Below are 12,065 nucleotides of genomic sequence, written 5' to 3'. Positions count from 1 at the left end.
CTTTAATTCAATAGACATCATCTTCTTCTTCGGACCCATGGTTATAAAAATAAATTTGATAATGTTTTGTAAATGTACGAAAAGTATAAAATGCGAACCCAACTTATCAAAATGCTTCGAAAACGAGGAAAGCAAGCACACAGACTGAGGTCTAGTCTGAGGTGGGAGAAACTGTTAGAAGCTGCACACGACACCAACATCCGCCCCGCATGTTGGGGTCATGTGCAGCGGTGTAGTGTGCGATTCTTCGTATCTCAAATCTTGCTCTCATCTCAAAGCAAAATATCGCTCGCTCGGCGGCTCATATCTCAAAACACTCGTTATATTAGGGCACTCATATGTCGAGGTACCACTGTATATGTATGACATTTACTCATAAATCTTGCTTAGTTTAATGTTGTATGTAATATTTACTTATGTAAGTAATGGTGTGTGTGCATGCATACATCTATCCATATAAATCCATATTGTTTGACATTGCCATATTGTAGGTTCTGAGCTGCTAATCTCTTCAATTAGCCCTTCATGTCTGCTCTTTTGTATCACTAAATGTTGCCATTCTTAAAGGAATAAAGACGTTCAGTAAGTTATAGTAGAATTACAATAACATTTTAAAGATGCATTGCGCTTTTGGTTTTAATAAGCAAGAAATGAAAATTAAAACTGTTATCACCAGTCCTCATTTAATAATGTTAGCTTCCTTTTTTTGTGAAAACATTTTGTGGCTTCAGTTCAGAGGTTTTCATAGTGTTCTCACAAGTCCTACTTGCAGTTTTTTAAATGGTAAATTATATAAAATGCTTAGAATTACACCCAAAACAGTATTCAGGTTGATCTTTTGGAAAATCAGTGCTATACTTTGCCTCTTTCCACCACCATTTGGAGCAACTTACCTTGTAGTGGTGTGGTAGCTTGCACGCCTTGTCGATCCACAGAGTTATGTCAGCGGGAGCCTTGTGCTCCTGGCAGGTCTAACCAAGCCAAACAGGTTTTTCAGGGGAGAGGCCAGACTAAAATGTTGCACCCTTGCCATTCAGGTTGGCGGTTTTGCTTTGGGCTAACAGCCCACTCATGTAAAAACAAAAAGGGTTACTGAAACTGCAACAATATCACAACAAGGACCTGGTTGGGAAGATTCCTCTCTAGAAGAGATTATGATGCATGCTAGTGAAAGCCTTAGGGAAGCCAGCTTGCCGTCTCATCTTCTGACGACCAAGGAAAGAACCAGGATAGGGACCTGGAACATCAGAACCCTCTGACCAAAGCAGACAGGGAAAAGAAAAGTAGAGAGGGAGGCAAAGGACATCGTAACCACCTGGGCCGAACAGAAAGGGGCTGCCCAAAACCGGGTCTGCTGGCGAGGTGTTGTCGCGGCCCTAACAAACAAACTTTGCCTCTTTCTTCCTTGTGTTGTACTTTTAGATGTTTATGTTGATATCCATCCTTTCTTTCATTATATCTTCAGTCTTATCTGTACTTTTTGACATTTTAGTCTAATTGTTAGCATTTGACATATGTTTAGTGACATGCCAGTCTAATTGCTAGCATCCCATCTATATTTATGATATGCTAGTCTAAATGTTAGACTAACATACTTTATCCATATACTTGGCTGCTTCTCCTGACATTGGCAAACATGAGATGAATTGCATTACTTCATCTTGATCCCAGACTGGTTTTTTAATTTTTACCATTCCCTTCTCTGTGGTTTTGTTTTGTTTTGTTTTTTTTTGTGGTTGTTTTCCATTCACGAGGAGTCTTTATAGTCTGGCAATGGTCTGGTGGAGCAGCAGTTCGCACCTTTCACCAATACAGCAAGGATTAGCTTCCCTAGGTTCAGATCTCATTTCGGGCATGCCGTTCTTTCTCTTCCTGTGGCATCTGTTTATGTGGCTGGTAACTGTTATCATGATATAGCCTTAGTTTCTGGCTTGGGGTATAGCAGTGCAATGGTTAGTGCCTGTCACCAAAACAGTAAAGATTGGCTGTCCTGGGCTCAGCTCTTGTCTCTGGCACAATGTTCTTTCTGCATATGACATCTGTTTACAGGGCTGGTGTCACCTGCACTCTACAGGGCCTTTCAGACAAGGAAAATAAAATAAATCAAAACACAGACAACAATTTAAATTTTAAAAATAATATAATTTAAAATTTAAAAGAAACACAAAACAAGTCCAAATTTCCCAACCCCACAGTTCAAACACACGTTACTTCCAATGTCTCAAAAATATTCAATGTTCCTTCCCACTATTCCTTTCCCCACAAAGTCTCCACGTGAAACAGCACAAAATCCACACATGAAGTAGTTTATAGTTGAAGTTTTTAGTTGACTAGACTTAAAATTGACACAAAGTATCCTCTGGCATTTAACACCAAGTTTCCACAGGCGAACCCCAGGCAGATAGGAAGAATAGGAACAAACAGAAGAGAAAACACAAAACACAAAAGAAAACCTTGAGAGAAAACAAAACCAATCTTTAGATAAGTAGCAAATTCAACTCTCAACTATTTTAGACCATTTTCATAAAATATGCACAAATATATCACACTCATCAGAAATTTCTCCATTCTTCAACATTAAACACAGGCTCACCAAAAATCATCAGAAATACACACTCACTGAAAAATCAACAAAGATACACACTCACCTCAACAGGTTCAATGTTAAACAAAGATACAAACAAATCTGGTAACTTCAAGTCGTTTCAGGACTTGTACAATACAATACAAATCTGGTCAGGATTTGTACAACAACACCAAGTCCGTTCAAGACTGGTTACAAAACAAAAACCGTCCGCTCCGGATGCACTGACAGAGGAGACCGTTCCTTCTCCCCGCTCCCATCAAAGAGAAAAAAAAAACCCAGTAGCACCACAAACATCCAAAACATTACCACACTCTTTCCTTTGTTCAAACAACAAAACAACCTATCAACACAAACTTAATTAAAACAAAGACCGGCCGGCCATCCCTGTATGGCGCGGCACGCCTCAGGCTGTTGACACTTCCAACCTCCCCCTTCCAATTCCCTATCCCCTTCCTAGCTAAAAAAAAACATTAAAAAAAATAGCACAGCAGGTTTGTGACATCTGGCTACCTTGTCATGATACACCCTTAGTTGTTGGCTCAGCATATACCAGTTCCTCAATTTAACAGTCTGGTGGAGTGGTGGTCAGTGTTATGGAGCAGAGGGTTTGCTGTCTGAGACTTGCTTGGCTTTAAAAACTTCCGTCCCACACACTTTCTACCCACCCAGTAGCTTCCCACCAGAAATGGAGATTTATCAGAGAAGGTGAAGGTGTCAGAGAAGGTTGAACTTCCAGATGCCTTGCCCTAGATATGGTACCATACACTTGTGTTCACTGGCTCTAAGGCTTCTAGGTGATAGAAGGCTGAGTGATCATGCATCTTGTACATTCACATGGCTATAACATTCCTTCCATACATATTTTTTGTTTGTTCTCTCAATCACTCACAAATATGTACACACATGACTGCATGTGAGTGTGCATCACATATACTCACATTTTCGCTGTGTGCAAGAAATCCTTTACTTAAAACATTTATACAGAGCAGCATAGTGAATTTGTATGTGTGTGGATAGTTAGAGGTAAACACATTAAGTGTTTATGTAATCAGATACTTTATTAACTTTTCGGTTTCAGTGTAGTTTCTTTTTCCTGTCAAGGACATTATTTCAGCACGTCAGTGTTAAATGCAAAATATTTTCTTGTTGCACACAACAAGAAAGCAGTCAATGTCAGATAAAAATATTTTTCCAGCCTGCCATCGCTGTGTCAAATATCACAGGCTCCCACAGTTGGCTCACTGGCCTCCTGCAATGTAAAGATTTCTGTGGGCAACTGGGCATGAGAGAACCAGCCCAAAGCATTGCAATAGTAGACAAAGACAAAGCATTACTGAAGATGCTGGCAGAGTCAAAACTTGTTTGCTAGTGGTTATGTGTTACACTTCTGGCTATGTGAGGCAGCACCTGTGCTAGTACTTTGTGGTGGTCAACAATGTCCAGAAGTAATTATAATTTAGTCAGTTATTTTGTGGCAAAAAAAAGTTACATATTCTCTTATAGATTTTGACATTTCAGAAAGCTGACTCAAACTTGATCGTTGACTTTAGAACTGAAGATACGAACGAACTGAAGATAGAAACAAAGTGAGAGAGAGAGGTGGGGGGTGAATGTGTGGCTGGGGGAAGAGAGAGACCTACTAGCATAGTTCTAGCTTGAGTGCATCTTTTTTAAAGTGCAGTGAATACCATAGCATTGTGTGATGATGGGCAATGAAGTGTAACCAGGAAAGTGCAGTGAAGGCAGTAAACTCATTTTCATGCCATAAGAAAAACATGCATCAGTGACCTCTAAAATGGCGAAGGATATTTTTTATTGTGTTTTGCTGGGTACACTGTTAGGCTGGGGTGGTATAAAAATAGGGAAAGGCGGGCGGACTGTGTAAGTGAGATCTCTGTCCCTGTGACCCTGACAGTGTTGATGTGGCAACATATGAAGGGCGGGCACCTAGAAGTCAGTTTGCCAGGGCAGGTGGGATGGATTTTTGTGAAGAGGTGGATATGACATGGTTGGGTTGATGGCGTTATGAGGGCAGCGCGTGGTAGGGAGACGTGAGTAGAGTTCACACAGCGCCGTAGGGAAATCCCCAGTGACTGGTTCTCGGCCGTGCAACAGCAGATGACATTCTCTTGTCGCCTGCACGTCAAGCTGTTGCCAGGCCCGGTGTGGCCCACATTCCTTGTTTACTTTAGCGCGTTCTGCCCTCTGTTCTTCCCATACAATAACTTTGTTGACTGTTACGAAAGAAGCGGTCGGCAAAATAGAAGTAGCCTGAGAGAGTCCGTGAGTGCGGGGCGGTGCATCAGTTAACAGGCATCTTTCTATCTTCATCAGCTTAGTCATTTTTGGAGGACGGGTGTGTGTGTGGCCACAGTGTGTGTGGGGAGGGAGTCTGATGGTCGCAGCATCTGTGTCGCAGTGTCCACCAACAGCAGGCGCAACACCTCCCTGACCCATCACCCCGCGGCGTGTGGCAGGTGACTCACGGCTGTCAGGTATGCCCCATCTCGATGCCGCCCACACGCGGTGGCTTGTGAATACAGCGCCTCACATTCTGTGATCTTCTGTGTAAGTCTGTGACAGCACTATAAGGCAAAGATCAGCGACAAAGAGGGACCGGTCACCTCAGCGTTCAGACTGCGTTAAGGTTAGGACAAGAAGTGGGTTTAGGCAAGGGTTAACAAGTAGTAGTCAGGAACTTGAGACAAGCAGCCAGGAGTAACGCAGCATATAGATAGAATTTAGATTTGGGCAAGAGCATAACAAAGTTGTGTGTGCCACTACTTGGGCAGTAGCTTAACAGAAATACATGTTGTGTGTGCCACTACTTGGGCAGTAGTGTCATTATTGGTCTGCATGGAGAGTGCAGTCTATCCTGGTCATGATGGTCAAGCTTAGGGACAGTTGAAGGCTAAGGGAAGTATTCGGCAGATAAGTAATTTTTGCCTTAGATACCTATAGGTACCACCAGACTCTCACTTGTTTAATTTTTATACTGCACCTATCACTTGGACTTTCCAAAATGTTGAAAAACAAATACCCAACAAGTTGAACTTGAAGCATGTTGAATGACACTACAGTGTTTTATTTGAATGATGACAATTTTACTTTCTTTGAAGGGAAGTTAGTAATTTTTTAAAATAAAAAAGTTCCTCTTTCCTGAGAAATACATTTCATTTCATTGATGGGATCTGCCATGAATATTGAGCTACATGGTACACACTTCAGAAGATGCAGGCAGATGCTGTGTGGAATAGGAAACGATGGCAGTGACGAGTAATATCAGCTTTATATCAGAATGAAATGGAAGAAGTCATTAAAGCTTCTGTTGTGAATTGAACTCTCATTAACAAAACTATTTACATAATGTTACTGACAAGTATGTCACGTCTTGATTACAACTGGAAACAATGTGAGGAGAGGGAAAGTCTACAGTTATAGGGAAAACATGATATCACTGGATAATAATAATGGACATATTTATATAGCACATTTTTCTACTATAGAGCAGACTCAGTGTGCTGTACACAAAATAAAAACAAATGACATTGTAATAGCAAAAGCACATACAGATCATGTGTGCACCACTCACAGTTAAGAGAAATAATAAAGTACACAGAATAATAAGAGCACATACATGGATGCATGCAACATGACATGCAAACGTTACATCTATAGAATAACAAATGGGATGATGAAACCTATGAAGCCAATAGTCTTTCTCAGCTTGCTCAACAGGGAAGCAGTGCAAATCCACTGATATAATATTTACGAAATAATGTTTAAATTATCATCAGTATGTTGCTCTAGTTGTTCTCTGTGTTCTCATGCATACGCTTGCACACATATGCAAAATGTGGACTTGGGTTCATTATTTTTAATTGTTAGCTTGGGACAGAGAACTAACGAGATTTACTTTTTAATATTGTGTACATGAAACAGAGTGCAAACAAGCAAGCGTTTGTAGCATCATAACATCAAATGTTGCAGATTTTCAGGTCCTTAATGGCCAACTACTCTACAACCAGATTTGACCGGTTGGGGTTAAGGACAGGCTTCAGATGAAGGGCCTGACAGAACCTGGCTGTCCACTGAGGAAACATGGAGATCCCAGAAAACCTGAGCCAGGAGCAGAAAGCTGAGGTTGGGGAGGCACCCAGCCCTGAATCATGTCCTGACCAGGAACTTCTGGCCAAACTGGAGGAAGCCAACAGGTGAGTTGTCTACCTTACAGCATCTGGAAGGTCAGAGCCATCCTTGAATCGCATTCATACCAGCGCTAATAATCAAAGAAAACTTACCTTCTGTTACACTAAGTAACTAAGAGTCACCAATATTGTCTTAAATAATGCAGCTTGCATTAATTTTTACAAAAAGGAATTTCACTTAGGGGGCATCTATAAGACCGAGACCATTTTTGTCATCGCTTGGAAATGTTTTTGTGTGATAACCCAAAGTAAAGCAGTGGAGGAAAGCAAAATAGCATACACATTTAAACAGCAATATCTTAGATATCTTGTAATTAGAATTTAATAAAATTGTGATATTCTTTAGGAGAGTGGAAATTACATTAATATTTTTATATCTAAAATGCATCATTCCTTTTTTGTAAGTTGATTATTTGTGTTTAGAAGACCATGCTGACAATTATTATTCATAATTAAATCAAAAATACTTCAGCCTTTGTGATTCCTTTGGCTATTTATCTTAAATGTTTATTCATTTTTCTTTAGTTTGGAATACAGCAAGTCTACTTTTGCAATATATTTGCATTTGATAAGCAAGTTTTTGCAACACAACCCAAAGCAAAGCTACTCGGTGTCTTATATGAGAAATGACAATTGCATAGACAGTGGATGTTGCCTTGCAAGTTTTTATTTTTTTTTTCTCAGTAAACATCTATATTTTTACTGACTGTATCCCAGTGGATTTTCGCAAGCAAAAAGATATGTTCCTTGATTTAGATGACTGCAGGTCATGTCACAGGGCAAGTATAAATACAGCATGTTCAGTCTCAGCTAGCCATTCACAGTTGATAAAATAGCTACACACACAGAGTATCACACATGAGAGCAGGAAGTATCGTGATCCCATGTTGAGTTGAAAATAGAAGTATTGCGCCATTTCCTGACTAGGTGAAGTAAATAGCCCAGATCTTGCTACACTACCATTTTTATTGGGATGTTTCTGTACGAAATTTAGTGTAACCTGACTTAGAACAACACTTTGAGCAGGATGCTGGAGATGGATGAGAAAGCCTTTCCCTCCTTGTCTGGACGCTCTCCCACCCCAGGACACTCACGTAAGGGGTCTGGCTCCAGTCTTATGTCCACAACTTCCTCCAACAGCCAGTTCAGCAACCAGTTGTCCAATGACAGTGAGGATGGTGAGTAGTTCTTGGACATTTACAGCCTGTGCTTGCAGCTAGTTCTTTCTCTTCTCTCTCTTTCTGTCTGCCTTTCATGTAATTAGAAATGTGCCTGTATGATGGCTTTTGTACCTGTGTGTACATGTAGGGCCGCGGTTCTCAAATGGTGGGGTGCGCCCCCTTGGGGAGTGTGACGTTCTTACGGGGTGGCGTGACGATGGTCATTTTTTAAAAGTTTCTTATACTAGTATTAGTGAAATCAGCTTACATTGCTGGCCAAGGGGGGCGCGCACGGACGTACCTTTGTTCGTCAAGGGTGCATCCCAAGTAAAAGGTTGAGAACCGCTGATGTAGGGTTAGAATTATGTATGTGTGTGTATTTACCATAACATCTGTAAATGTGCCTTTGCATCTGTGTGTACATGTATAGTTAGGGCTATTTATATGTATGTATTTACTATGACATCTATAAATGATGTTAATAAAGGTCAATATATGAAAGCATTTCAATGAAAGCATAGATATATGAAGCCAAGTAAAGTTGTTGATTATATAATTACTGGATTTTCTCAGCGGCTTCTTCGGTGTTTGATAGTATATTATTTGAACTCCATTTGATGATTTGGACCAGCCAGAAATATCTAGGTGGATTATGGTGGTTAAGTGTTGAAGACTGCTGGCCTCAAGATGAGTAAACACAGACAATAATATGTTCCATACTGGAAGTTTATAACAAGAAATTTGTTGAAACATCTGTGTTTACCAAATGTCTAAGAAGATTTAGGTTTCTCTTCCCTGTAATTGGTTAGTGTGATATTTTTTTTTCTATTTCTTTTGCTGCGCGTAGCAGTTGCAATAACTCTCATGGAATGTTTGTGGCTGTAACACAATGCTGTCTATGTGAAATAGTGTGCATTGTATGCTGTATACCTGCAGTGTGGATGCTGTAAATCATTGCTGGCTGTGTGAAATAGCATATACTGCATACATGCAATGAATCTCTCTGGGGGTGGATGCCATGTTTGAGGAGCTCATGTTCACTGATGTTAATCTTTTTTTTTTTAATGGTATACTGTGTGGAAATGATAACTCTTGCATTTGTGTTCAGCAGTGGTGGCCAGCTGCAATGAAACCATATGGGAGGTGTGGGGCCATGTGGTTAATGACTGGGACAATGTCAAGAAGAAAGTTTCTTTTCTCAGGGCAAGTTTTCTACCTTACATCTCATCACACTAAGGTCTCAGGTCTTGACAGTATATGTGTCTATTACACTTCATGTCTTGTGAGACTAAATTATACCTTGTATCTTTTCAGCATTAGGTACACATTTTAATTTTTTTTTACAAATTGTCAATCCAAATTCACCCCAAAACTGTGCGTAAATTTCCTCTGTCAGAAACTGTGTCAATGAGGTATCAAAAACTGTGTGTTTATGCTTTCACAAGCATTACTAACATCCTTCACCATCAGTTTGTTTTTTTTTTTTTAATGTAGAAACAGGCATGATGTGTTTACAATAAAAATGTAAATTTTAAAAAATATATACACATCAAAATAAAGAGGTGTCACTTAGAAAAACAATCATATTCAAAAATAAAATTATAATTTTTAGTTGGTCGAGTCAGACTGCTAAAAAGCCCCCCTAAAAAAAGAAAGTTTCAGTTTGCAAATAGCAAAATGCTGTTTTGTACATCCAGTGACAAAAACAAGGTTTCAGCTGAAATGCCTACCAAAATGGACTGTTTCCAACTGTCTTAATTGTTTCCTACCTGAGAAACATATCTCTAGATTAGAAAAATATTGCCCTCTCCTTGCACAAAGTACAAGCATTTCAGGCATCAGTTTGAACAACAAAAAACTGTAATTGTCGCGTTCCACCCCCAGCCTCGCCAGAAGCACGCGCACAGCCGCTCACACAGCCGGCCAGACACGCACAGACACTCGGCCGGAGGCAGTCTACGACTTACCTCTCGAAACCCTTGCACGGCACACACCACGACAAAAACGGGAAAACGATACAAGCACGCTGTTTAATGACAAGTATAAACACGCATACACATACACCCACACACCCCCACAGAAAAACGGATCAAAAAAAAAAAAAAAAAAAAAAAAAAAAAAAAAAAAAACCCACGAGTACTCTTCAAATAAATAAAAAAAAAAAAACAACAGGGGACTGCCTCCCCGCAAAGAAGTTACAATTAAAATACACACACACACAGCAGAGAACATACAAAGAGCACTGCGACACAGCGCAGGCAAGTGTCCGCTCAGTGTTCGTAGAACCAGCGGGAACCACCCCCCTCTTCCTCTGGACCAGCTGTCCGGCTGACCCCACGGCTCTCGTCCCGGTAGACCTTGGTCACGGAGACTCCGCTTGTCGACCTCCACCCTAGGCGCTCCCTCCCGATGGCTGGGCCGCACACAGGCACAGCAGGGTCGCGCTGACGAGGTGATGAAGGCGCAGGGTCGACACAATAGCGGACAGTCCCACAAAAGCGGACGATGACACAGATGATGATCACAAAACGTCCAGCGAGATCACAATTATGTTGAACATGTAGCATACGTGGAAAACGGAGAAGACGTAATACATGTAGAAGTAAACAAACGCAAGCCTGTAGAGAAACAACAATTCATCCAGTCAATCATACGGCACTCCAAACATATCTCAGTTTATAAAAACGCCCTTATACACATACACAACTATGACCAACCTGGTCATGAAACCGCTTGCTCTCATACAAATACATAATTTTATCGTTAGACAAGCGGCCCCTAACTCATAAATTCATACACAAAAAAAAAACAAAAACAAAAAACAAAAACGGGTGCGTGCCACACGCGACGCGACCCGGCCATTACAAATTCTAACCTAGAACTAAAGGCTCTAAAAAACTAGAAAAAAGTGGAACTCAGAGAAATAGACTCCGCTCACCCAAAACGGCTTGTGCTAAAGCCCCGACGGTCAGCTGCCCTCCACAACCGGAATGGCAGAAACTCTCCCGTGGAATCCGACACCTTCCATCCGAAGCTCGGTTTGGGTAAAACGGCGCAGCCTACACTGCCCACATTGGCCCGGCCTCCCGCCGTCCTTCCTGACACAAACGCTCTACTCTCCTCCGAGCCCAGGTCAGAACTGCCCCGAGGGACGCTGCTCTCTGGGGGTCACTTCCTGTCGCCCAGGGGCTGTGACCAATCGTCAGCGCCCACGACACCCAGCCCATGCCAAGGCGCGTGAATGCTTTTCACGCTAGAACCTTGGACAGGGAAGGGAGGGGCCCGACCAGTGCACCCCCAGAGCTCCCACCGGCAGCACACAGCACTCAAGCCGACGTCACGTGTCGTCGCAAGAGCGTGACGTAAGACACGGCTACGGTCAGAGGGAGAAGGCCTTGACCTTTCCCCTGCACACCGTACAAAAAAAAAAACAGCCGTCCACCGTCGTCTGCTGTGAGCTGCCTTCCTGAACAGGAGCGTCCCCAGGCGCTGACAGAAAGGCCGAAATCGAGACACGCGACACATCCCCCTCCTAAAGACAAAGCAACGCGGAGTTTAAACCCATCGCGTGTCAAGATTACAGAAGAGCAACATTCAAAACAGTCAAAAATTACAGTCAAAGCACCAATACTAAACCCCAAAACACGGGAACGACTGCGTAGGCTAAGGCACAACCCTAAAGAAACTCGACAAGAAAAATATCAACATCGCTAACCTACATAACTGACATCTTCATCCTTCTACTGTTGAAGGCAACCGGCCGCCTAAAAGGTATCAGGCGGGGAGAGAGACCTGCTCAAGAAGTCAGCCTCTACATTATCCTCTCCCGCGATGGCTTTTATCCTCATGGGATACGCCTGGAGCTGCATCGCCCATCTATCTAGCCTAGCACTACGGAGCTGTGCGTGCTGTAGATACTGTAACGGCTCGTGATCTGTTTCAATGAGAAACTCGCGGCCATACAGGTAGGGTTCAAACCTCTTCACTGCCCATACGATCCCCAGGCACTCTTTTTCTATCGTGGAGTAATTCTTTTCTGCTGGAGACAGTTTTTTACTAGCGTATGCCACGGGATGTGCATCCTCTCCTTCCCCTTGCAAGAGCACCGCC

The 12,065-nt window shown here is 42.0% G+C and overlaps 1 protein-coding gene across 9 annotated transcripts in view; it reads left to right on the top strand.

Annotated features, from left to right (window-relative positions):
- Positions 1 to 12,065, top strand: part of LOC112574668 (EVI5-like protein) — a 62,041-nt gene that overhangs the window by 2,602 nt on the left and 47,374 nt on the right. For 4 of the 9 annotated variants that reach the window (XM_025255879.1, XM_025255878.1, XM_025255873.1 and 1 more), the window contains exons 2-4: positions 6,578 to 6,801; positions 7,822 to 7,973; positions 9,064 to 9,158. In XM_025255879.1, the coding sequence (XP_025111664.1) occupies positions 6,689 to 6,801; positions 7,822 to 7,973; positions 9,064 to 9,158 (360 nt within the window). In that variant the 5' untranslated portion in view covers positions 6,578 to 6,688. The other 5 variants (XM_025255876.1, XM_025255874.1, XM_025255877.1 and 2 more) reach the window with 5 other exon arrangements.

Source organism: Pomacea canaliculata, linkage group LG11 (assembly GCF_003073045.1).
Source record: "Pomacea canaliculata isolate SZHN2017 linkage group LG11, ASM307304v1, whole genome shotgun sequence".
Taxonomy (NCBI): Eukaryota; Metazoa; Mollusca; class Gastropoda; order Architaenioglossa; family Ampullariidae; genus Pomacea; species Pomacea canaliculata.
Note: the sequence above shows the minus strand (reverse complement) of the source record. Positions and strands in the feature narration are given on the sequence as shown.